Genomic DNA, 26,527 nt, shown 5'->3' on the forward strand with positions numbered 1-26,527 from the left:
ATTTGTTTGTCCCTTTGTTTAAAATCCCTCAATTATCAATTAATTTCCCTCACCTAGTCACCAAACCCAATGTATTCAATACCTTTTTTTTAGATCTAGCTCTAGCAGTATGCTGTCAGGTATTTTCAGCGCGCTCACCTTCTGTTACACTGTCCACAGTTTCCCAGGTGATGGCTTTGCAAATCCCAAGAAATGAAATTCAACGCAATTCTTGCGGCTGTAAAGCCACTGCGTGTATTTAAGGATTTGTCTACACAGCAGAGGTAATCCGTGTCAAATGAACATGGGAGTTTAAATTAACTTCCAAACCGAATTGTTTGATGTAGTCCAACTAATCCACTTTAAAAGCTGACTTCTGGTAATTCTCCTGAGTACCTCCCCGTACAGAAGCCCTCAGATGTTTTACTCCCAGGAGGACGCTGCTAACAAAACCCAAGGGCACCTCCTGTGGAGATTTCTCAAGTTGAAACGTTTTAGGACCTTCCTTTTCCCAGCAGCTTCACCCCAAGTGTTTCAAATCTCTTAATTACCATTAAGTATTACTCCTCACACTTGTGCCAGGTCAACACACCCCTTTTCATATACGGCAAGCTATCTGTATACTTTCAAGAAGTATAAATCACATCAGAAGTGTCTGTTAACCAATTTTTAAAGAGCAAGGAAGGAATCAACCTGCTATCTTCTACCTAACAACAGCTCAGAAGGCAACACGGATGTCCCGGGCTGCTCTCAGAAAGAGAGACTGCAATGCAATTCCTGGTGAGCAGCACCATCCAGTGGAGAAATGGGTCATTTCTTCAGATAGTTCAGACACCCTGCTCTGTGGGAAAAGACCAGTTCCTAAACCCTTCTGTCAGGGCTAATGCTGTGCCCTAAACATTAACCATCACTTCTGAACGTTCCCACCTAAGCCACTGCTGTGCGCCCCCAGATGGCGTTAACACAGGAAACAATGAACAGGTAAAGTTTCTCCAGTGAGCAGGAAAAAAGATACTGCCCACAGAAGGGATTTTATTTTTAATCCAAGCTACAAAACTCCCCGATGTGTACTTTTGATTTTCCAAACCAGCACCACTAAGATAGTTAATCACAGCTTATTAAAAGTCCCAGTCAAAAGCAAGCACAAACCAAAAGCTAACTTGTCTGCCATTTTGGCAACTGCTACATTTTTTAAGTTCGAACTACTGAAGCACAGAACAACCAAGTTTACCTATTACCAGTTTAGCTCACAGCATCACAGAGGCTACACAGACCTCTCAAAATCACCTCCTTCACCCCCCGCTCAAGCAGGCTGCCTCGGACAGCACCCAGGTTTGGTTTCAGTACCTCTGTGTTCAATCTTCTCTGTGTTTGCCCACCTGGGAATTCCCGGTGTTTCAGTTTGTGCCTACCGCTTCTTGTCCTGCCACTGGTACCACTGAGAAGTTATTTCAAGGCCCTGCGATGCATTGCTTTCCCAGCTGTAGTAAAACCAATTAACTCGACTCTCTTTTAGGATGAGAATTAGTAACAACAGCTGAATTAGAAACAAAATGTACATCTATATAACATGGCCTCATAACTATAACTTCAGATGAAGGCAAGGAACACAAACAACCCTGCAAAGATGGAGTCTCAGCAACTAGATTTGTTTTTTTTTGCAGCAACTGACTTCATGTTTCCATTACATTACTGGAACAGGAGTGTCCAAGAAAAATTCTGAAAAATGGTACCAACAAAGCTTACATCTAAAACAATCTGAAAATTACCTATTTAAGTACAGTTTGATTTTTATCAATTCATACCTGCATTTTCCAGTGGGAAACAGATTTTTTTAATTAGTCACTATAATGAAAGCCATCTTTCCCACAGTCGAGCAAATTTATTAGAGCTCATGCTCTCATGCTAAGGGTGTCCTGACACCAGGAAGCTTATCTGAGCCACATAAGGACATTAATAACCATCATACATGAGCCCTGACCCATAAAAATCTGCAGTTGAAAGTTTATTCTCTTCACTTGCATACAGCTTCAGTTTGCTAGAAAAGACTACTTTGCAGGGATGCACCTTGAACTTAGAAGTGAAGAGAGAAACAATCAGTAGTTTCTGAAAAAAAAAATCATTCCCACTTTGGCCAGTATCAGGAGTGCTGCTTCTTGCGCTGATAAGCATTACACAAGGAAGAGTTACCAATTGGGTTATTCTTGGCAGAGTTTTAATGAATTCTTTTAGATATTCTTGCAGTCTTCTTGGGACGGCTGGGCCTGGAGCAGAGGAGGCTTCGGGGGAGCTCCCCCATGGCCGTCAGGACCCGCAGGGAGGTGCGGAGAGGCCGGAGCCGGGCTCTGCTCGGCGGTGCCCAGGGCCGGGCCCAGAGGCCCCGGGCCCAGCCCGGAGCCCCGGCGGCTCCCCCTGCCCCTCAGGCAGCACCGCTGGGCCGGGCGGGTGCCGGAGCCCTGGCACAGGCTGCCCTGAGAGGGGCCGGGGGCTGCTCCTTGGAGAGCTCCCCGAGCCCAGGGCCGTGGGGCTGGGCACCCTGCTGGGGGAAAGCTGATGGGGCGGGGGGGGACCCAAGTTTTCAAATACCTTTGAGATAAGAGTAAATGTATTTCCAATAGCAATATAAGAAAAACGTTAAAAATGTGTAATAAATATATAAGAAAATGGAAAGTCTTCAGAAACGCTTCATTCAGTGAGACCCTTCTGCAAAAAGACAACTGCTTGCCCTTCCCCTGAGTTTGCTCTTAGTTTTCCTCTTTCTTCCCCAAAACTTTCTTACTTTTTTCTCTCTTCCCCTGACTTTTCTCCCAGTTTCTCCCCTTTCCTCCCAAGCTCTCCCTCAGCTCCCCAGCCTCTCCTTTCCCCACACGCTCCCCCCAAGCCCTTCTCACACCTTTCCCCGCCCCAATTTCACCCCCGCAGACCCCAACAAACCTCCCCGGGGCTGGGAGCCCCTCAGCAGCCGAGCCCCGGCCCCGCCGCTCCCCGAGGGGCTACCACTGAGAGGAGCCCTGGCCCGGACACCCCCTGGAGCCCAGCGAAGGGGCACATCGGGGCCTTAGGAGCCACACTAGCGGCGACCCCCCACCCTATAAGGGGGCACCACGGCCCCCTCAGCCCCCCTCAGCCCCCCGGTGCCGTTCGCGGCCGCCGCCGCCCGCCCGGAGCCGCACTCACGCTCCGCCAGCATCGCCATCTTGGGGGCCTCCCTCCCGCTCCCGCCGCGGGGCCTTCGGAGATCTCGGGCAGCGAGAGGGGCATCCCTAAGGAAACGCCTGGTAGAAAAGCTGAAATTCAGGCGAGCGTAGGCGCCTCCTCATGATAAATTTAATTTTTTGAAACCGAGAATATCTTTAAAAAATATTAAATTAATTTATGGTCCCTCTACGGACTATTTCTCCGCGTTTTGTTTCGGGTATTGGGCAGGCGTTTGCTGAGACAGCCGCAAAATGCGGAGGGAGGGGAGGGGGCGGCAACGGCGGCTGCCGCCTCAGGAAGCCCCTCAGGGAGCCCTCAGGGGGCGCCGCCGCCATTTTGTGTCCCCCCCCAGGCAGGGGCGGCTGTCTCTGTGTGTTGGTTTTAATAGTAGTAGAGCGTAGGCAGCCCGAAACTCTGCAGTGAATAAACGGCTCCAAACCTTCCAGTGCTGTGTCCGTGTCTGTGTCGTGTGTGGGGAGAGGGGCGAAAGTGGTGGACTCACCGTCCCTGGGGGTGTTCAAGGAACGGTTGGACATGGTCCTTAGGGACATGGTTTAGTGGGTGGCATTGGTGGTAGGGGGGTGGTTGGACCAGGTGATTTTGGGTTTTTCCAACCTTAATATTCTGTGAATCTATGAAAATTGCTCAGTTGCTGCCGTGCTCCCCCAGAGTCTTGCCAAGGGGCACTGTCTTCCAGTCAGTCCTGGAAGCATCACGAGAAGATGCCCATCATCTTCATATGGGGGAGGTCTTGTGTTAATACAGAATCCCAGAATGGCCAAGGTTGGAAGAGACCTCTGAAGATCATCTGGTCCACCCCCATGTCCAGCAGGGTCACCCCGAAACGCATTGCACAGGATGGCATCCCAGCAGGTTTTGAAAATCCCCAGAGAAGGAGACTCTACAACCTCTCTGGGCAGCCTGTCCCAGTGCTCTGTCACCCTCACAGGAAAGAAGTGTCCCCTGATACTCAGCCAGGATCTCCTATGCTTCAGTTAGTGCCCATTGCCTCTTGTCCTGTCACTGGGCTCAACTGAAAAGAGACCAGCCCCATCCTCCTGGCACCCTTCACTCAGATATTTATACACATTGATGAGGTCGATACAGGTCAACTGAGTTTGCACTTTTTATTGAAGGAGTTGTAGATCTGGAAGGGATCTTGCAATGCCTTGTGCACCTCTCTGCCCATCCGCTTGCAATAAAGCTGAACTTGATGTATGTCCCGAACAGCTGTTGGTGCACCTAAATGTACCTGACAGTAGCGAGTTGATGCCTCCTCAGACAAGCTACACATTTATTCTCCTTTTCTAAATATCCTACAATATTTAAAGATACCATGATTAACCCAAATCTTTATTTGAAGCATAGCACCCAAAAGAAGGACATGTGAAACTACTGAATTCTTCAGAGCACTTAGCTGGAATTGTAGCCCGCTTCCTCACGCTCTGGCTACATTTTGCACTGTTTTTTTCCCCCCTCTGATGTCTGTATCCCTTTCAGGGCTGTGCAACATAAGGGGTTATACCCTGTGTTCATGCAGTGGATTAATCCTGTATTTTACCCTTACTGAATCAATACTTAAGACTGTGTTTCCATTTTGTTGTGTTGTTCTGAATTGCAGGTCTATGCTTGAGTGTCTCTGGTATCTCTTTCTCAGCTTGGAGTCACCTGCAAGTGTCATAAATGTACTCTGTAATTTAAGTCAGGTCATTAACGAGAGTATTGAGTCCTACAGGCTCATAGCAGACTGCCCACAACTCTCTTTCTTCATCCATCCTTCCCTTTGGATGATGACTGGATTACAGCTCCCCCAGTTCAGCTTTTCAAACTGCTTTGCTTTTTCATTTAGACTGCATTTCCCTATTTGCTTATGAGGCCATTGTTCAAGAGAGTTTCTGAAGACTTTATGAACAAGGAAAATAGGAATGATAACAGTGTATTTTCCTCTGTCTGTTAGACCCATTTTTCTGTCAGTCAGCAGTCAGGATGATATGATAGAGCTTGTTCTTGACAAATCTATAAACTTACAGAGAGCTCATTGATTTTTTTTCCCCAATAGTTTGTATTCCGTTTCTATTAAATTAATTGTTCTGACTGCCCCAGTTCCTCCTTTAAAACAGGGTATTAATTTAGTCCTTTCATAGTCTTCTAAGCCTATACCTAGTCTTCAGAAATTCTCACACCACATGCTCTCACCAGACTATTTTCGCCATTTCTCTAAGTAATTTCCAGTGATGCTCATCAGGCTTGACTGACAGGAAAACAAATACTTGCCAGTCCTTCATTACCTGGGACAGAGATCTTTTGCATCTCATGTTAATTAAGTTAGCCACTTGATTGCATCTAATCCATTTAGTGAGACTGAGTGAAGAATCACCCTCATTTCCTCTTTGCTGTGTAGTGGATCAGCCTTGCCTTTGGTCTTTCTCTTATGCCTGCTGCATTAAAATCACGCATCTGCTGGTTATATCTCATTCAGTGCCTTGACTTTTCTCATTTTGTCTCTTATGCTCATATATATATATACTTTTAGTAAGTTGGCCTTAGATCTTGTTTCCTGGCCTGCAAGTGGGTATTGTGTACTGACAAACTTCTTAATGTTAGGTTAAGGAATAACTGTCTTTTATTCATAAACCAGGCTCCTGAGAGTCTGGCTGGTCATTTTGAGTTTACTGAGGTCTACCCGAAATATGTTAATTGTATTTGGCTCCTCTACTGTCTTGCCTTAGGAAGAACCATCGTTTGCACCTGGAAATAACCAGGTTTGTAGCAGCTGTCAAGGTTTTGGTTGAAATGGTTAATTTTCTTCATAGACACTTGTATGATGCTGTGTTTTGGATTTTTGATGAAAACAGTGGTGATAACACACTGATGAGTTTATTTGTTGCAGAGCAGTGCTTACACAGAGCCAAGGACTGTTCAGCTCCTCGTGCTGCCCTGCCAGCAAGGAGGCTGGGGGTGCACCAGGAGATGGGAGGGGACACAGCCAGGACAAGTGACCCAAACTGACCAAAGGGATGTCCCATCCCATATGGCATCATGCTCAGCAATAAAAGCTGGGGCAAAGGAGGAGGAAGGGGGGACGTTTGGAGTGATGGTGTTTGTCTTCCCAAGAAACCATTACAACGTGTGATGAGCTCTGCTTTGCTGGGGGTGGCTGAACATCTTCCTCCTGATGGAAAGCAGTGAACGGATTCCTTGTTTTGCTTTGCTTTTGTGCGTGGCTTTTGCTTTACCTGGTAAACTCTCCTTAACACAACCCATGACTTCTCATGCTTTTACCTTTCTGATTCTCTCCCCCATCTCACCTGGGGAGAGTGAGTGAGTGGCTGTGTGGTACTTCACTGCCCGCCGGGTTAAACGACAGCAGCAACTTGCAAGATTTTTTCACTTACAATTTTCCACCAGGAGGAAATCCTTGGATATCAGAATCAACTGTGGAGACCCTTTTTTCTGTTTTCTTTTTCTCCCCTGTCCTAACAGATTTCATATATACCAGAGATCTGCATGGACAGTTGAGGACAGGATCCACCTCACCTCCCTTAACAGCATACTTAAACAAAAGGGGCATTTGTAAGTCCATGGGCCCTGATGGGATGCACCCACAAGTGTCGAGAGAGCTGGCAGGTGTGATTGCAGGGCCAACCACATCTTTGGTCCATTGTGGCAACTGGGAGAAGTGCCCAAAAGAGGAAAGCAAATATCACTCCTGTTTTCAAGAAGGGCATGAAAGAGGACCTGGGGAACTACAGGCTGGTCAGCCTCACTTCAGTCCCTGGGAAGGTGCTGGAACACCTCGTCCTGGAAACCATTTCCAGGCTCAGGAAGGAGAAGAAAATAGTCAGGAGTAGTCAGCATGGATTCACCAAGGGGAAGTCATGGCTGGCCAACGTGACATCACTTCTATAATGAAATCCCCAGTCTGATGGGTGAGGAGGAGAGCAGTGGGGGTTCTGGGGGGCACTGAGGTGAACGTGAGCCAGTGATGGAACCTTGGGCAAAAAAAGGACTGCATTAGGCAAAGCATTGCCTGGAGATCAAGGGAGGGGATCCTGCCTCTCTGCTCAGCACTGACGAGGCTGCACCCGGAGTGCTGGGACCAGTCCTGGGCCCCCAGCACAGAGAGACCTGGGCCCAGCGGGGAGAGCCCAGGCCGGGGCTCCCAGGGTGCTGCCGGGCCCGGAGCCCCCGTGCTGCGAGGAGAGGCTGCGAGAGCTGGGGCTGCTCGGCCTGGAGCAGAGGAGGCTCCGGGGGAGCTCCCCCATGGCCGTCAGGACCCGCAGGGAGGTGCGGAGAGGCCGGAGCCGGGCTCTGCTCGGCGGTGCCCAGGGCCGGGCCCAGAGGCCCCGGGCCCAGCCTGGAGCCCCGGCGGCTCCCCCTGCCCCTCAGGCAGCACTGCTGGGCCAGGCGGGTGACTGAACACTGGAAGAAGTTTCTCAGAGAGGTTGTGGAGTCTCCTCCTTGGAGATCTTCAGAAGCCACCTGGGTAAACTGCTATAGGTGGCCTTGTTTGAGCAGTGGGGGGTGGACCAGGTGACTTCCAGAGGTCCTTTCCAACCCTAACCATGCTGTGATTCTGTACAAAGCAGGCCTGTAACCTGAATTCCTGGTGCCTATCTGTCTTCTAACACAGAGGGAATTTAGATACCCAGCTGATTTGCTGGGTAGCACAAGCTGAATCCAACCAACACTGCTCTTTTCCTAATTTACTCTCACCACCAGTTATGATTCTTCTAGTTCTCACAAGTTACCTGCAATCTAGTTATCTGCCTTCTAGTGCTCCCAGGTCACCCCCAGGATCCTTCATGCTCATCCACAACCCAGGGACTCTCACCAGTGGCCACTCTTCGATTATCATCTGGATCTGAGGCAGGTGATGTATCCTCACCTCCATCACCATTCTACCTGAGTTTCCTGAACAAAGTATTCCGCTTCACAGTAATAGCCACTTCTATGGATTATCCAGCCTGTTAAATCAATTAAATTGTGGTGTCACCCATGCATTTAGTGACCAAATGGTCATCTACCTGCACGAGATGTTTCACACCAGTCAAATCGTGCTGCTTCCATTTTTCAGTCTGGAGAGACGTAAGTCTCCTAGCTTTTAGGAGAACTATTACACCAGAGAACTGGTGTAATATTTGATCGCTCCAGTAGATAGCAGCATTACACACATCTGAGTGAGCTTCGCAGTGCTCTAAAGGCATCACTTACAGTGGAAGATTGGAATTAATTCCTGTCAAAGGATGCCTTGAGGTTGAGGTTTGTTGCTTGTTTGTTTTTAAAACAATATTCAACTGCATCAGAGCACTGCTACTTCCAGAACTGCTTGCTTATTCCCCTGCTTGCAAAGAATCACAGCTCAACAGATGAATGAGACCATACCTGCTTCGGTTATTGCTGCCTGTATTTAAATTACAGTAGGCTCAAGGTCAACATCCAGGTTGTTCTGCACAGATGTAGACAAACGTATCACAAATTAGTAGCTTAAGGTCCTGATCCTAAAAACATTTAAGCACAAGAAAACACACAGGGACAGTGGAATTAGGCAGTACACACCAAAGGAGAAGATCTTATTCAGAGGCAATTACTGTATTTCACTGTATTACTGTATTAACTGAGTGAAAGCTGACCTCACAGAAAAGGAAAATATATGTAAGTATATATATATCTAATTTTTTTTCTAAGAGAAAGAACAGCTTATACGGGTGATTATAGCCCTCTGTAATATATAAATATCCTGAAATTCTATTTTCAGTGTGCTTGGAGTGGTTTAAGTGTAGCTCTTCTCTGAAAAAGCAATAAATATGCCTGGCGGGCATTACGTTCACAGCTCTCCGGTGATTCCTCCCAAGGGTCTGACTTGAAAAGAGGTGTTTCCCAACAGCCAGCCCTGCAAAGATCATTTTGGGCTCAGAGATTTGAGCAGGATATTTTCCCCCTGGCACATCCTTATTGATCGCACGGTGGCTGCAGCCTGCGCTGTGCTGTCAGCATCAGCTCCCAAGTCCCCATGGGCTTCGGGGAGTTCCTTTGATGCCACTCTCAGGTTGAAGTGTCTGGGTCTTAGGGAGAGATCCAGCTGGGATGAGCAGAGCCAACAATACAGAGAAAATTGAATGAGCAGATAAATGGAGGCAGGTTGCAAGCACATCTGAGCCTGGTTCGTGCCTTGCTGGTCCCGTTCCATCCAGAAGAGACCCTTGGAAGGAAGGAGGGGGGACATTTCCCAGCTAACGAGCAGCTCCATGCCTCAAAGAAGGGCAGCCACGATCCTCCTGATGCCACAGAGCTCTGCCCCAGTGTACCTGAGGACACCAGGGTGGGATCCATGAACATGTTATAACCCCCCTGGAGTCCATGTGGGGGGAACAGGCACATGCAGGTGGGGTTTGGGTTCCCTAACACTAGATGCCTGCAAGAAATATTTAGACCTGAATGCTTTGTTGCGTGTTCAAATGGAGAAGAACCAGCACAAGTCAAAACATCCTTTTTTTTTTTTAAACCCTATTCAAATGCCCCATCAAAAAGGGAGATGTGAGGAGGGAGAGGAGAGACAGACAGGAAAAGAAAAAAAAAAAAAAGAGAGTAGTGGCAAAAAAGGGGGAGAAAAAGCAAATAAAGAAATAGGATGTGAATCCTGGCTGTGCAACAGGTCATTTGTGAGGCAAATCAGCCTCTGTTGTGTGATAATGGCCTGAGGGCAGGCTGGAAATGCTTATTGAGCGAGTCCTGGGAGAGGTGTGATGGAAGCACTGGGGACAAGGACTGCCTGGAGACATTAAAACGAAAAGACAGGTTTGATTTAGGACAATGATCGGAGAGAACACGCGGATTAGAGGTGAGCTCTGGTAGGAAGCTGTATTAGCGGAGTGGAGAAGCCGCCCAGCGAGCGCCAGGCAGGGAGCAAGAGATTAACAACGTCTGACCCGTGGAGCAAAAGATGTCAGAGCGACTGCCTGCAGCCAGGAGATGAGGGGTTCAAAGAGCAGCCACTGGGGCAGGCGAGGAGCAGGAACAGGCTCGGGACGAGGGGGTGATGCTGCTGGAAACGCCGCCAGCAAAGAGCTCAGCAGCGGTGTGCAGTGCTGGCAAGGGAACACTGGAGGGAGCGTGGGCAAAGGAGGCAGCAGGCAGAAATCCAGATATTTTTCTTTCTGTTCCATGACATCGGTGTGGTTTTATAATTATTGCCATTGCTGTTATTTCGTCAAGATGGACTGTATGGGATGTGAGAGCATTGTGTTGTTGTAGGCAGTCTGTAACCCAAAGAAAGGAGCAGATGAAAGAGCAGCAATGGTAATAACCCCATAAGAACTGGTGTCAGGAGACCAGAGGATCTGCATCTTCCTTGTTTTAGTCTTCCTCCAAATCCTGAGCAAATACTCAGTGCAATTTTACAATACAGATTCAAGGATAGGAAGTGAGGGCGGACGTGTCCACTTGGAGGTTTGTAACATGGGTACAGCTCAGCCTGGAAATTTTGAGAAATGCCACGAAACAGTCTTTGAATCACTAATCCTTCCTGGGAGAAGGAGGACAGTGGTGGAGCCAGGGAATCGCAGATGAGTTACCTTGACTCCAGCCCCTGGGAAAACACTGCAGCTCTTACACAAACGGTTCAATATTTGGCCACTGGAGGACAATGGAGTGATGGAGAACCACCTACACAGCTTGCTGGGAACAATTCACAACAAACCAACCTCATATTTGACTCTGAACCAGGAATCTGGCCTTGGTGACTAAGGTAACAAGGTTCTTCACCTACCCAAGAGCCACAGATGCATGGCCCACACCTCAGCACTGAGGACATGGGGAATTTGGGGAGTCATCCACAGAGGGATGGCAACTGGAGCTCCTCATTGCTCCCTGGACCCATGGTGGGACAGGTCTGGGCTGAAGCTCCAGGCATGTGGCAGGGTCCCAAGGCAACGTGGAGGTGTCAGATCCTGGCAGGTGACATCTTCCCACAAACAAGGACTTGGATAACCCAGCAGCCTTCACATCAGACCCAGCTTGAAGTCAATCATGCAACAAAACTCCCATATGGGATTTGCTCTTGGCCTTTCTGCAGACTATGCGTAACTCAAAGAACCCCAGGTTGAGTACTTCTAGGGGGAAAAAAAAAAAAGGTCTTAAAAAGAACTTTCAGCACCATCCCATGTGCAGACTTACGTTCCAGACAGCATCCCCATAGCACGGGAGCACAACGTGTCTAGTCAGTTCTTTGTGAGCAACCTGGTGTGGGACAGACCATCTGCTGATGTACCACGCACAGAAGGGCTGCACGCAGTGTGGAAGGCAGGCTGAAAATTCAACCGATTGCTTTGGAGTGGAGGAATAGCCTGAAAAAGATGAGATAGCAAGCAGGAGGATAAGGCTGAAGCCTGGGAAGTATCACAGGCATGGAGACATTGAGAGGAAACTGAAGGAGGAGGGAGTAGGGCTAACGGGTAATTAATGAAATGAGGACCTGCAGTAAAATGCTGGTTCTTGGTTCTTTCTGGACCATGTTATCTGTGACAAAAGGAGATGATTGCTCCTTGTCTTAGGAATGGAGAAGCCATAGCGGCAGCACCGTACACGTATCTGGCCACAGTAAATTAGGGGTGAACTGGAGGTGGGACACAACAGGGTGGTTAAAAAAGGGAGCCTGAGGCAGAGCTTGGAGGGCTTGTTTGGTCCAGAAACGAAACGCGTACAGGAGCTCCAGTGCAGGCTGCTGGGGGTGAGGGTGAGTAACGGGTTTCCTTGGCCACTGCCATCTAGATAAGCAGAAATCAAGATAATTTAGCATGTTGGAGAGCGTACTGGGTGCCAGAACCCCTGGTAAGGCTAAGGGGTGGTGGGGTTGTCTTTTTGATGCTCTGATGTGTTGCAGATGAATTGTTCGACCCAGCCTCAGAATGGGGAGAAGAGCTGGGTGGCTTCCCAAAGGCTCCCCCAGTTCAGCCACATCTCCAAGTCTATCACTTCATGAATTCATTTAGGAAGCTCCCTCAGAGCCCATCTTTCCTCAGGTCTGATACAGTGTCTTAGCCACAAAACCAACCCTAGGCTATTTACTCTTCTGCAAAGTGCAGTTTCCTCTGCAAATTAAAGCATCCCATTTAAAACACTCACTTGCTTTGTTCAAAATGAGATTGGAAAGGAAAAAAAAAAAAAAAAAAAGGATTTCCCACATGATGCTCATTCAGATTTCAACAGGAGCTCCTTTCCACCATTGTGCTCATTTTCTGAGAAGCAGCAAATTTCATTTGCACAAGACATTTGCTGCCAGACACGTTCAAGTGTCATTTGCCACACCCGTGAGATAAGAAGCAAATGATGTTTTTATAGACGTGGGAATTGCTCCTCTGGGCAGGAAGGGAGGAAAGGACTAGGTGAGGAGCACAGAAGCAGTGCCAATGGCTCAGTTCAACATGATCCAAACAAAATATTCAAAATGGAACTGCCAAAATAAAAAGATAAATATCTCCTGCCCCGGATATCAAATGCTTTTAGGTTCACAAATGGTTGCAAGGAAAGTTCATTGGTTTCCACGAGGAGGAGAAAATGCCAGACCCAGCAGAGCATGTTTGACATATTATTCATGAGGAATTGTATGCCGAGGCCTAGTCAAAATCCAGTAGCAGAAAACAGCGGCCAGCAGTGGGGGAAAAAAAAAAAAAAGCAAAAAAAAAAAGCACCAAAAACAAATAGATCTGCAATAGTTTTTGCAATAGTTTTTAACTGGTTTAATGTCACTAGTTTACAGCCCATTTTATTCATTAGTCCTGGCTGTCTGTGACACTCTCCTGGCAGGGCCGAGGTTACTTCTGAAGATTTCAGACCCAGCACTGCTCACAGTCTCAGCAGGGGTCAGCTTTACAAACACAGCAAATTAGATTTAGGGCTTTTGAACAGAAATAAAGAGGGAAACCCACGAGGACATCGCTCGCTTTTCAAAGCGTAGCTGCGCTGTCGAGACTGACCCACTACTGTCATTTCGGGGCTGTTTGAGTAACCGCTGGAAACGAAAAGAGCACTAAATATAGCCAGCACAGGATCATTAGCTCTTTAATTGCATGTCGGTTTTCCTTTCTCTCATTTACACATTCCACTTTGCCCTGTGATCTTGGCACTGGCATTGACCGGGGGCTGCCAGGAGCTGCCTGGGGCTGGGGGACACTGGTAGGATTTACTGCACTCCCCCGTGGGATCCACACTTCTTCTTGTCCTTCACTTATCTGAAGGCCGGGAGAATGGGGTCCTCTAACATAATGGAGACAAGCAGCGAAGAAAACAAAATGTGGGGAGAACAAGGTGGGAAGTAGCAGCGTCTGAAGTGCTCAGAGCTTGTCCTGGTCCACGAAATCCAGGTGCACCCTCTGCAGCCACGCATGCGGCTAAGCAGACATTCACACAGCCCACGTTACAGCAGGGTCCATGCTTTTAGGGGCGGCTTGAGGTTTAAGCCCTATTCAACAGCTGTGGCTGAGTAATATGCTCACAGCATATTCCAAGGAAATAGGTCTGGACCGAAGGGTTTCTACCCAGAGGTGACCCTCTGGGCTGGGCAAGGCAGCGGATGCGTGCTGGATGTTTCCTGCTGCAGCGTTCAGACCTAGTAACTGCACCAATCCTCCTCCAACGTGGGCTCAGGTCTGGAAAGCTGCCCCGGGCAGCTCCTGGCAGCCCACAGTCAATGGGGCTGTAGGAACAGGAAAAGCACTTCACATCCTTCCTCCTTTCCTAAAATGGAGGCGGTCTTTCTTCTCCCTGTCCTAACCTACTTGGGCTATAAGGTTTTGGGGTTGGGGATTTTACTTCCCCATGCAGAATCTCACAAACTGTGGCCTCGCCTGTTCTTCCAAGGGCAGAAAGATGCTTCTAGAGGCAGGGAGGTGGACGCAGTGCAGAAAGTGCCTGTCCTCAACTGGTGTGCAGGGAAGTGTGAATTACTGGGCTCAGAGAGGATAGGCTGGGTAAGGGTAAAGGAAGCTATTTGCAGCGAGTGCCCATGCTCAGCTGACTTTCTTCCAGATGCCTCCCAATAACTCTCTTCTCTCATCTCCCTTAGATATGACTTTGAGGTTACATAGCTCCCCACTCTCTTCTACTTCATTCTCCGTTCACATCTCCCAGATCTTCCCTCCAAGCCAAGTTAGGCAGTCACACAATTCAGATCCTGCCCAGAGCATCTGGGAAGCACAAGGATGTTTCCTTTGAGCTAATGTGTGTATGAGGCACCTCTCTGCCTGCTATGCGTTCTCTCATATGCAGTGAACTGCTGGACCTTCGCAGCTGTGTAGGGCTAGTATCAAAATGAGTGGGGTTTTTTTGTTTGTTTTGTTTTGTTTTTTAACAAGGAAGGTGATATCTCCTGGAGAAGGTCACCAAGATTTTGGGACATCACTGTACAAGAAATCCACTTTCCCCAACACCTCCTGGGGTCAAGAGACTGGCAGCAGAACTGGTACCACACAGTATTTTTGTTTTTAACGGCCCAGGCGTGTCTGATGAGGAACCTTCCTACAATCTGTGTGTACCGAGCATTCATTCTGCTTTGACATACAAGGGTGGAGAAATTTCAGCTTCATACCTTTCTCTACAAACTGATGGATCAAGGGGTTGTTTATCATTAAGTGGGCTAACCTAGTGTTTGGGTTCATCAGGAGAGGGACTTAACATAGAAAATGGGAGAGGAGAAGCCAACGAACAGCTCATTAGCAGCTTATTAGGGATGTCCCTCCACAAGTGCGGTGGGTCCGTGCACCTTTCCAGGCAGGAGCATGGAGCAGCAGGAGGTGACAAAGGAGGGGGCTGAAGAAAATCAAGAACAGGAGCTGAATTTGCTGGAGGAGACGGTCAGTCCTTACTTATTGATTGTGTGAGTGAGGGTGAGCAGTCCCTGTGTGAATTGGTTCAGCTGGGAGTGTCCATATGGGGACAGCACCGTTGCCCAAGGGCACAGATGTTCAGGTTGGAAAATAGGAGACATTTCTTCCCAGAAGGAGCAGCCAGGCATTGGGACGGGTTGCCCAGGGAGGTGGTAGAGTCACCGTCCCTCGGGGTGTTCAAGGAGGTGTTGGACATGGTGCTTAGGGACAGAGTTTAGTGGGTGATATTGGTGGTAGGGGGGTGGTTGGACCAGATGATCTTGGAGACCTCTTCAAACCCTAATGATTCTGTGATTCCCCAGCAGCAGTGCATGCCGGGTTTGCAGCATGGATGTGCCACCCCCATCTGCGGGCTCCACAGGGACGTCACGTCACCCAGGGCCAGCAGCAGATAAATATATTTGTAAATGGTAGTTTATGCTAAGCCTGGACCCTTCTTTCTGACACCAGGTCTGCTGTCTGCTCAGATTACCGCATCCCATGGTTTGACGCAGCACCTGTTGATTTTCCCGGAGCACCCTGCTAAAGACTCGCTCTGGTTTAAAAGAAACTCAGGATTCCCAGGGTCTGAGATGTTGCGGATCTGCTTTTGCTTTCATATAGGCTCTGTGTCCGGCAGTGTGGAGTAGAAAGGAAAGAATAAAGACACGGCACACCGCAGACATGTTATTAAAATGAACTGTTTATATTATCTCAGTTGAGTCAATACATTATAATGTATTAAAATGGAAAGGTACAAAATTGAAATAAATACTTTCTGATTCATGTATAAATCTTTTGTCAAGATGACATTTTGTTTGTTTTTTTCATCAGTACATGTTTCAATAAAACATTTAAAATGACATTTAAAGTATCATTTAAAATATGGTTCATGGAAGAAAAGGTTGAAATCAAACAACTTTTGGCTTGTTTTGGCATGAGATCTTGACACAATCTGGGTTCCCCAAAACCACGTAAATGGTGGTAAAATATAAATGCTCAAACTTATTTAAAAAAATAAACAGGCTTTACAAAACCCTCTGATCCTTGACTTAGCCACTTTTCTGTATAGTCTGCACTTACGATATATACATTCATTATTGTCCAAGGGAAGACAGCCACTGACTTTCATTTAAAGAGCTTGGTGGAGAGGCCTAACAAACATTATGCAGCCGACTACAATTAACACGGTTTAAAAAATTCCTGACAGTGCAAAAAACGGCTCAGCAACCAAAGCGTACGAATGGGACGGGGGAAGAGGGAAGTGCACGAGTCCAGATCTGAAGCAAAGCTTGAGGCATTTTGGCCAGGTCTACAAAAGGACATTTGCCGGGATAATCCGTCTGGCCGGCTACCCCTGCAAAGGTCTGCACCTAACGCAGAACTGCAGATCAGCATGTTTGCTGACTCAGGTTGTGATTTCGGGCTCCCCTTCATCTCCTGGGGGTGTTTGTGTGCCCAGGAAGGTTGCAGCTTGGCACTCGGGGGCCTCCTGCAGGGACGGCTTTGGCAAAGCCCAGCGGTGCGAGCCTGGCCAGGGAGAGGGGTGATGGCTCGGCGTGAAATTGCAGAGTGGGAAGGAAGGAGAGGGAGCGTGAATGTGGGCTCGGGACCTTGGAGAAGAGGCAGTGGGAAATTCACTCCCAGGCAGCGGTTTTTATCAGGATCATGGGGCAGGCTTGTTCGTGTGCTTTAGTTTCAATCAGTGTGCTTATTTCTTCTTTGTTGCCATAGCGTGGGCGGTTATGGTCCCTCTAACCTCTACCGTGTGCTTATCGTCCATCCTGGGGCAATGGGCAGGCTGCTGTTTGGGGCAGGCCATGGGAGCAGGGATGATGATGCCTCTTCCTAAATCTCAGCATTTCAGCAACTTCTCAAATATCACACAAAAGGGGAAAAGAAACACAGTTACATGAAAAATAAAATTACGAGAATCTCCCTGCCAACCTATAGCTAAAACTTCTCGGTGCCTGGTGCAGCTTGTGCAGGGTGTAATGCTGCCAGCAACTCAACTGCATCAACCAAAGAGAGGTTTGTGCAGAAATCCATGTCCTTGTTCCGTTGTTTTTAAGGCAGCAGAAGACTTTATCAGCTTGGAAAGGATGAAGAAACCCATCTTGGCTTGGTCGAAGGGCAGAGGGGATCTGAGATGGGGCTCCCTGTGGAGGTTTTCCTTGGTGCTCTTACTCCTCTTGTGTTCCTGGTCGTTCCCACCCGGTGCAGGAGGAGCTCGTGGCACGAGCTCTTTGTGATGCTTTGAACTTTGTTGCAGATGCAAGGCTCCCATATTGAAGCCAACCCCATTTCAAAGATGGCCCTGTAAGGTTTATGTCATAGGAATGGAAATTGTTTTTTAAATCCTTCCCAAGAAGCCAACACATCACTGTTAAACTTCTTGGAAAATGCAAGTTTCAGGATGTTTCCTGTTGAAAAAATACCACAGCCATGGGGAAATGAAGGATGTGATTGGAGGCTCTTGGGCATCTGTAACATTTTCATTCAGGCTTTTTCAAAATGCAAAATGAATAAATAAAGGAGGATACAATCAGACAAAGATCAAAACAACCTCCCTCCAGAATGGCCAAACTCTTTTTGTTGGCATATGCATTGTTCAGCACAGTTTTGTTTTATGTTTGTAGATAACCTTGCTGTTTCCATGTTGTTTGGGAAAAACAAATTCATAAAAATTCTTAAGGGATGAACCAGCTCTTTCCTACCCAGCTCCCCTGTGCAGAAAACTTGATTCACCTCAGCTAAATCTTTCCCCTTCTGTATTTTAGAGTTTGCAATGCAGTTTTTGAAGGCAAATGAAGCAGTTCTCTTGAGTACTGCTACCTAGTTAGGGGGACTCACTCCAAGATGCTCCAAGGAAGTCCTTGTACCTGTGTGGGTGAAAGGAGATAATTCATCCTGCTGTTTTCCCTTAACCAAACTCACGTGGTGCACAAGAAGGATCTTTGGTGGGCTCCTTTTCCATCTCTGGGAGGACAACGTGCATTTATTTATTTATTTATTTTTACCATTTTGTTTACCAATCCAATCTTCTGTCAGCTTTCCAAAGGCCATCTCAAGGAGGTCCTCAGATTACTGACTTTCCTGAAGGAAGCAGCAGAAATTCTTGCACTTGGGCAGAATGGGTTTCATTCTCGTAGTCATTCATTCTGATTAAGACAAAGCTTGGCATGGAAGAGCATCCTTTGCTGACTATGGGGTAAGCTAGGAAGATGACGTTTTCCTCTCCTCCACTGCCAGTTGCTGGGATCCATGTCATAAATTGTTCCTACTAGAGCCCAAATCCATTGACTGAAGTGTATGTGGTCAAGGAGAGGCTGTACATCAAGGTGCTCAACTCCCAGCAAAGCAAAGAAATTATTTAAAAAGAGCTTTCTCTGCACATCCTTTCAAAGAGCAACCAGCAAACATTTCCTTGGGCATTTCCGTGGTGCTGTAGGACAGCCTGGGCCACGTCACAGAAAGTGCTGGCATCTAATAGGCAGCCCAAATGTGCACCTGCGTGGTTATCGGTGTCTCCAGTGAGATTCTGCAATCCAGAGATCAGGTGTTCATAGTGGCAAAGAGGTGAATTACGCGGTTGTTGGAAGCTTGGGACAGTAGGACAACAAAACCTCCAATCTTTTGACTTCTTTCAGCAGGATTAAGAGCAGATTTGCACATCACAATACCACACTGATCTCCTCCTTGTGCTGTGTCCAGCCTGCGGGGAGTCTCAATGACCCAAATATTGGCACCACCTAAAAGCGATGAGTGAAACTTGTATCATGATTTACTCCTGCCAACGCTGATGTTTCAAGAAAAAGTTTTGTTAGGGAATGCCGATGAGATAACGCATGAATGGGGTCATTTCTACCCCACCCTCCAGCCAAGGATCTCAGTAACAGAGCCTCGCAACACCCCTGTGAGGTAGATATTATTATACCTGGGTGGGTAAACTGAGGCACACATAGAAGAAGTAGAGAGCAAGTGGATGGAAAAGCTAAGATGAAGATCCTGGGATCCTTGATGCCAGTCTTGCTCTGAGCAGCATTTCCTCTATGAAAAAGATGTGGCTTCTGCTGGAAGGGGAGAGAGACAGACTGAGGAGCTCCTGGGACAGTGCATCCATGCAGAGAGAATTAAATGCACATTTTCCTGGTTTACATCCAGGGTTTGACTGGTTAAAGGTCAAAGGAGGACACTGGGCATGACAGTAAGGCAAGAGAGAATCAGGAAGAGGTCAGAAACCAAGTCAGGGAACAGGAACACAAGCACAACAAAAGAGGGCTCCAAAGGGGCACCATAAAAACATCCTTCACTCAGCTTGGAAACAAGGATGGAAAGACGATCGTTGGTGGGATTTGCTTTTGCAGATCCAATAGTTTCCAGTAAACCTACTGCCTCCTCAGCTCACAAGAAAAAAGGAAAGGAAAGGAGAAGGAGAAGGAGAAGGAGAAGGAGAAGGAGAAGGAGAAGGAGAAGGAGAAGGAGAAGGAGAAGGAGAAGGAGAAGGAGAAGGAGAAGGAGAAGGAGAAGGAGAAGGAGAAGGAGAAGGAGAAGGAGAAGGAGAAGGAGAAGGAGAAGGAGAAGGAGAAGGAGAAGGAGAAGGAGAAGGAGAAGGAGAAGGAGAAGGAGAAGGAGAGAAAAGAGGGAGAGGGGGGAAGAAAGAATGAGAATGAGAAAGAAAGAGGGAAAGAGAGAAGGCAAAGAAAGAAAGAAAAAGAAAGATTGGGGGGAAGAGGAAGAGGAAGGAAGGAAGGAAGGAAGGAAGGAAGGAAGGAAGGAAGGAAGGAAGGAAGGAAGGAAGGAAGGAAGGAAGGAAGGAAGGAAGGAAGGAAGGAAGGAAGGAAGGAAGGAGAGAAGACAGAAAAAAAGGAAGACAGAAAGAAAAACACGCATAAAGCCATACGGTTTTCCCCTTTTGCAATCTGCCCCTGCTTGGACAGAGACAAAGGGCATATTTTCCCCTCCAAAATTCTGCAAAGTGGACCTAGGCAGAGAGAATACAGGGCAGACTGTCTGATGCAGAAGGTTTTGGAAGATAGCACCTGGCACAAGTTTTGCTACAATAAGTTGGTTATTCTTTATTGCGTTGGAAATAAAACAGTCATGTAAAGTCCTGCATAAAACCACAGCTCTGGCCTGCAAAATCTCAGCCTCACCTGGGCTTTGCTGAATATTTTCAGGGCTTGGGATTTGTTTTCTTATTTTTTTTTGTTCTTTTTTCTTCCCCACACTTTATTTGGTTTCAAGGATGGAAATTAAAGCTGTTTGTGGGATTTGTTCTTCTTAGGGGCAGGAAGGGGAAAGCCTGTCTACACAGAGAGATTCTGCTCATGGATTGCTGATGAGGGTGAGGCTAGAGGATAAGCAAAGCAGCGCGGCTGGCTTGTAAACCAGTGTAATAATTTTGAAGAGAGTTATTGTCTAACCCCAGAACATGCTCCCGTTGAGCAGAGCAAATGTGGTGGGCAAGCAGAAGCTGCACATCCTTCTGGCAGCAGATGGAGAGCTGTGCCATGCCCTTGGCTGGTGCCTGTTCGGATGGCTCCAGTTATTTCAGTAGGACTCTGAAAATTTACATCAGCTGTGTGGTTAATTGCCCAAATTAAAACATTTTCATGCTGGCCTTGAGAAAGGGGAGAAGGACTGAGCATTGGAGGCTGGCTGTGTGCAGGATGCTGCTCTAAAAGCCAGCTTCCCCTCGGTGTTTGTGGAGCCATGAAGAGGCTGTGTATTTCCAGATGAAAACCAGCTAGACCATCAAGCAGCAAAACTAGAGTATAAGCATGATTTAAAGAAGTGGTGGAGATCAGAGAGGATTGGGAGAAAATTATTCTTTCAATAGCTTTGCGTAAAGAAGGAAAGAGAGAGGTGGAGTTGTCCTGCTTCTGGAGCAGAGGAGAAGCAGATTTTTGTTCCCTATTCTTCTCTGAAAAAGGAATATTGTATAAGCCTTTAGGAAGGAAAAAGCTGATGAAAGCAAACTGGAGAAGTTTAAGTTGCCCGGACACCTCACTGCCCAACATTTTGTAAGGATGGAAAAAAAAAAAAAGACCGGAACTGCTCAGAAAGGGAAAACGAAATGAGCCAGCCTGCCCTTTTGGGTCTTAACGTGCACTTGGCTGTGATTTGGGCATGTTATACTTCTGCAAGCCCATACCTCTCGCACTAGACTTGCATAGAGATGCCATGAGCAGGCAGACGTCGGGCAGGGTCACCCTGGAGGTGGCCACCGTTGGGTAACAGTGCTCTGCCATCTACAGGCTGCACAGGCAAGACCTTGGGATGCCGGAAAAGCCCTTTGAGACCCTCTGGGATGAAGAACTCCAAGAAAGTGTGTAGCAATGCGTATCGAAGTCTTGCTCCGTCTTATCTTTGGGAAAGGCCACTGGAGAGCTTTCAGGCATTAAGAGAGAAGAGCGGCTCCGCATTGACCAGGGTGGGAAGGTCAGTCTCGGGAGCTGTTGATGGTCACTAAAGTCAGTGCAGGTCCTGCTGTAGGCTTGGAAACGTCCCTGTTCTGGCCGTTTAGCAGACACAAAGCTTTGAGAAAACCAATGAGAAGTTTCATGAGGACAGGGGATGTGAAAATGAGCCACGTCCATTGACCGCACGCTGCCCACTTTGACCATCGGTCCCAGCTCTCATCGCACCCGTCGGGCACGGCTCAGCTCTGCGGGGCACGGAGCGAGCTCCTCTTGAACACGGTGGGTTTGTGCTTCTGGAAGGGAGCGTGGAGCTCCTCGCAGGTGCTGAAAAGCTCCCTCGTGGCAAGAGCTGATCGTCCCCACTCCGCTGCTGCTAACCCATTAATTCAGCAACGTTGGATGGCTGCCGCTAAAAGCCAGATCTGTCCTTTGGAGAGCTGGGAGAAACCCCAGGGGATGCCTGCTGTGATCCTGATAAAAAGCGTGCTGCCGAGAGGAAAAACCCAGCCTTCATTTGCTGAGGAGGGACCAAAGCCTGCCCTCGTACCCCACGGTTGCCCGAGACTGCCAGGCCTGATGCTGATGTCCTGGTGTCGAGCTGGAGCCAGCCACTCAGCTCATCCCTGTCCCTGGGGCACTGGCAGCCTGGTCTCTGGCATCTCCCCGCTGGCAAGTAAGATCCCAAAGGAAAGCCAAACCTGGACTTCACAGCAAATTAAATGGAACGCAACTGAACCACAACTGTGATGCAAAACATCGGTTTGCCGGACAAAACGCAGTTTCCACAACCTGGTTTTAAGGAACAGTATTACATATAGATAGATACACTATGCTAGATCTTGAGAAAAAAATAAATAAATATGCTAAATAAACTAAGACATACAGTATAGGGGATATTCTGATCAACAAACCAATCACCATTAGAATCAAAAAGTAAACCAGCCTTTCACTTAGGACCCTAACAACATTTCTCAATGCACTAAGTACATTTTAAACCATGCAAGTTTACACAAACATCTTAACTAGATTTTTTTTTTTTTTTTTACTTTTTAAAACACCAACATTATGCATTTCTTTGTTAATTATATTGGTTAAAGTTGCAGCCGTTTGCTGCCAAATATCAGATACATCATATACATATTTTTATACAGAATCTGGACAACACAACATTACACAGCCTAAAGAGAGAAAAAAAGATTATTTGTTCCTTTGTTTGTTTGTTTGTTTTTTTTTTCTTTTGTAAAAAATATGAGATGGTGATAGGAAGGAGGGAGAAGGTGTGGGAAATCTTCTACCAAATTAAAGGATTATATCAAAATAATTCCCAAATCACAGTACAACAAGGAAAAAAAATGGTTCGAACTCAGCTCCACATTTAAGATTCTCTTAGCTAAGAAACAAGACTTTACACACAGAATGTATCAGTATTTAAAAATAGAAAGGATTGCAACACCATGCTGTTTGATTCCAAATACGTCTTATTTAAAAAAATTATTTTAAAGGGGAAAAAAAAAGGTCAATAAACATAGTGATTGAGCAAAGTTATCTCGTTGGTTTGGATTTCCTACCTACTCGCAATGCATTGCTGTGCGATGGAGCTGGACAGCCAAGGCGGCCAGAACAACGCCAAGACAAAGAAGTGGCTCGGGAGTCGCTGGCTGTCTCTGTTGGTCGTACGCTCGGGGCAGCTGGAACTGCTGACGGGCTCTGAAACCATCCAAATGGTTTTGGGGGGCTTTGCTCTTCCTTCTACTCGGCTTGCTCGGGAGCATCTTTCTGACGAGAGCTGGGGTGACCGACTCGGTTCCCGTGGCCATACCCTGCCCATCAACATCCTGTAGCAATGCACGTGTTTTAGGAGACAGAAAGGAAACAGAACCCGGAAACTAACCATGGAAGATGCTATCGTTGACATGGTAAGTATACAAAAATGCTAAAATTTCAGATATAATCAAAGATACAAAATCAGTTCTGACAAGAGTTGTTTTTTTTTTTCTTTTTTTTTTCCTTTTTTTTTTTTTTAATAGCAACCATTACAGTGCAAGGTTTTAAAGTTATTACAGTAAAAGGTGTGTATCTGGTTTTACAGTAGCTGTATCACTGATTTTTGTTATGTATAGTAGGTCCCTGATGTAAAGTGTATGCACCAGTTTGAGAGAAAACCCCGCACAATAACGGCTCTTTAGCTTTAAATACTTTTTTTTTTTTTAAACAGATACAAAATAACACACCGATTTCACAACTTCACAAGCATGTACTTTTGCCCTAAGAAAAAGCATGAAAACTTTGTTGAGATCCCGACGTTTAAAGGAATGTTAAAAACCGGTCAATGAGGGACGTGGCTGTGTGTTTGAGTCATGGCATTCTGCCACCCCGCTGAGCTCCCGGAGGGCAGGGGTGTTTTTGTTCGGTGCTCTCAGCCCCCTGCTCCTTGCTCAGCCTCTCCAGCTGGTGCCCGACCTCCCCCAGCTGGGATTCGAGTTTGTGCATTTCACGTTAGAAATGATTTTGCACGGACTCACCTGTGCCGGCCCCGGGCTTCCAAGCCACAGATGTGTTGGGAAGGGGCTTTTTCTTTCTAGAAGTTATCGAGATGAGATGCAAATGACTGCAGCCCTGGCAATATCCCACTGGGAGGGGCTAACTCAAGGAAGATGCTCAATTTCTACCCCAAAAAGACAACTTCATGGCTAACCAAGCAGGCACTGAGAACACACCACAAAGTAGCAACTCAGGTAATCACTGGGGCAAAACCAACTCCGACCCATTAATTCAACGGAGATAATCCAAAATCGCATCAGTGCAACTGATTGCCCTGTTTCCACGGGCTGGATGAGTGCAGCTGAGGTCCCACAACTTTAAGCTCCTGTCTACTCTTAAAGGACAGCAAAACATCCCAGCACTCGAAGAAGAACCATCACTGTGCTACTTGTCTGTCACTCGTGGTGTGCTGCCAACACAAATCTTCCCTGTTGGTGCACATCTCTGCATCCAGCCTGTACGCATGCCCTAGGAACACGCATGACTTAATGGCTATGGCATAAGACCCTACAGCACCTTCATCTCTGTCAAAAGGTATAGATAATTCTCCTGGTCTCCTCTGGAAATAAATCCCTGCTAACGAGTTTTCCTCCTTTGCAGTATTCATGTAGTAGTTCCCACTCCGTTCGCATTAGCACTGAAGATGAAGCCCTCGGGGAAGCACGGAGTGGACAGACCATCTATGGACCACGGGCAGAGGTCACCCAGCACCACCAGACATGAGTCAAATGACATAATGCAGGATGTCCAACCATTAGAGACACCCATCCTGCCACAGCCCTGCTGCTCAGATATTTACAGTCAACAACTTGATGTTAAACTCTGCCTGGCTTGCAATCGACAGACAGTTGTGTCTGTGCCACTTCTGGAGTGTGATTCTTCTTCCTATCATGGAGGTGACCAAAATCTGATGAATCACAGCTGAGAGTGCCTGTTTTGCTCTGTTGGCTGTAGCAGTATAGGCAACAAGTTTGGGTGAAGAAGCCTCTTCCATTGCTTTAAGATCAGGTGAGATTAGTCCTTCCATTCCTGCCTACCAGGAAGACACTATGTTAAACAAACAAACAAAAAGCCCAGGGTAAAATTAGGGCTAGTTCAAATTACCAAGGTGTTCTAGCAAGCAAATAGTCACTTCCATGTGTCAGGTGTGGTTAAGGTGGGAAGAATCATTTCAAGGGGAGAGTAGGAAGCACAGCTGAAATTCAATGCAGTAGGTGATAAAGTTTTATCATTTCCTCTGCACCCATATTTAGCCAGCCAGAAGTTAAATATCTATGGGATTGCCTAGGATCCCTCCTTCCATCCTGAAACAGATATAAGATGGATCACTTTCCAGAAGTAGCAGCCTTTTGCTTTTCCCTGCAGTGAGGATCTTGACAGTTATATTGGACTATCTGCATTAGCACAGCTTAAGTTTGGAGCGTCCATCCATTTACGTTGGCTATCGCTAAGAGGACAATGGTCAATATTTAACCCACAACCACTGAAGCCAAAAACTGTGAAAAGCTGCACACACCTTCCCGAGAGATCCACTCTCTTATTCCAAATCATTGTTCCTGAGTTGCTTTCTGAACTAGGGACTCCAGAGTGTTCTACACCAGCTTGGTTTCTGCACGTACTCCTGGGGCTGGAATTACCTCTGGTTGGCATGGGTAAGGCCAGTTCTTGTGCTTCGATCTCACACAGAAAGAATGAAGGACAGTGGATTCATCAACTTGAATTTTCCCTCCAACGTGGTGTTGTGGTCCATCAAGCCTGGGACATCCATTTTTGATATATTCATATACACATTGCTATAAGTACTTTGTTAATTGACACGACCTGGCTCACTATGAAATAGCAAAAATCACCAATTGAAAGGAGAACAAGTGATTTATGATAAAAAGAAATGGAACTGGAGGATGTTCTGACCATGGCTTTGTGGTTGTTCTTCAATTACAATTCAATAATATTTAATAGTATAACTTTTAACTACCAGGGGTTACAGACTTACTGAAGCCAGCCTTAGCCTTTCTGAGTTAAAGAAGCTTTAAAATAGTAGAATCATGACATAAACTTGCTGATTAAATCAAAGACATTGATCTTACTTTATAACCAACCAGATTTTTGTGTAAACAAGAAAACAGTGATCAAAAAATAGTCAGGAAGCTCTGAGGCTGCAGATGATATCACAGCTCAAAGAGGAGTCCAGTTGACTTTGCAACCACCTGGGCAGAAATATCCCTGTCCCTTGAACAGCACTTCAGGAATTTATTTAGTGCTTGATTTTGTGATTTCTGCTTCCTTGAGTTACTTTCACTCAGGCAAATGGGATGAGTTTCATCTCACTTCAAGTTACTGATGAGAAAGTTAGACCCCAAAAAAGTGGTGTGAGATGTGTAGGATGAATTCCTTCCCAGACGTGCCTATCTCCTTCTGCTGATGGTAGAGGAAGCAGATGCATAGAGGTTAGGCAAGGCACTTTGATTTTTAGAGAGTGAAAGTTCAGTGGGATTATTCCATCTTTCAGCTTCTCTCCCTGCT

General features: G+C 46.9%; 1 protein-coding gene across 3 annotated transcripts in view; it reads right to left on the reverse strand.

The window, feature by feature from the left end:
• PINX1 (PIN2 (TERF1) interacting telomerase inhibitor 1) overlaps window positions 1–3,312 on the reverse strand; it is a 60,126-nt gene extending 56,814 nt beyond the window's left edge. The window contains exon 1 of one of the 3 annotated variants that reach the window (XM_083831275.1): window positions 3,157–3,312. In XM_083831275.1, the coding sequence (XP_083687401.1) occupies window positions 3,157–3,175 (19 nt within the window). In that variant the 5' untranslated portion in view covers window positions 3,176–3,312. Of the gene's footprint in view, window positions 1–138; window positions 2,825–2,913; window positions 3,065–3,156 lie in introns of those variants that run through there. The other 2 variants (XM_083831276.1, XM_083831277.1) reach the window with 2 other exon arrangements.
• Between the last annotated feature and the right edge of the window lie 23,215 nt (window positions 3,313–26,527).

This window comes from Anser anser, assembly GCF_964211835.1.
Source record: "Anser anser genome assembly, chromosome: 3".
In the NCBI taxonomy this organism is placed as follows: domain Eukaryota; kingdom Metazoa; phylum Chordata; class Aves; order Anseriformes; family Anatidae; genus Anser; species Anser anser.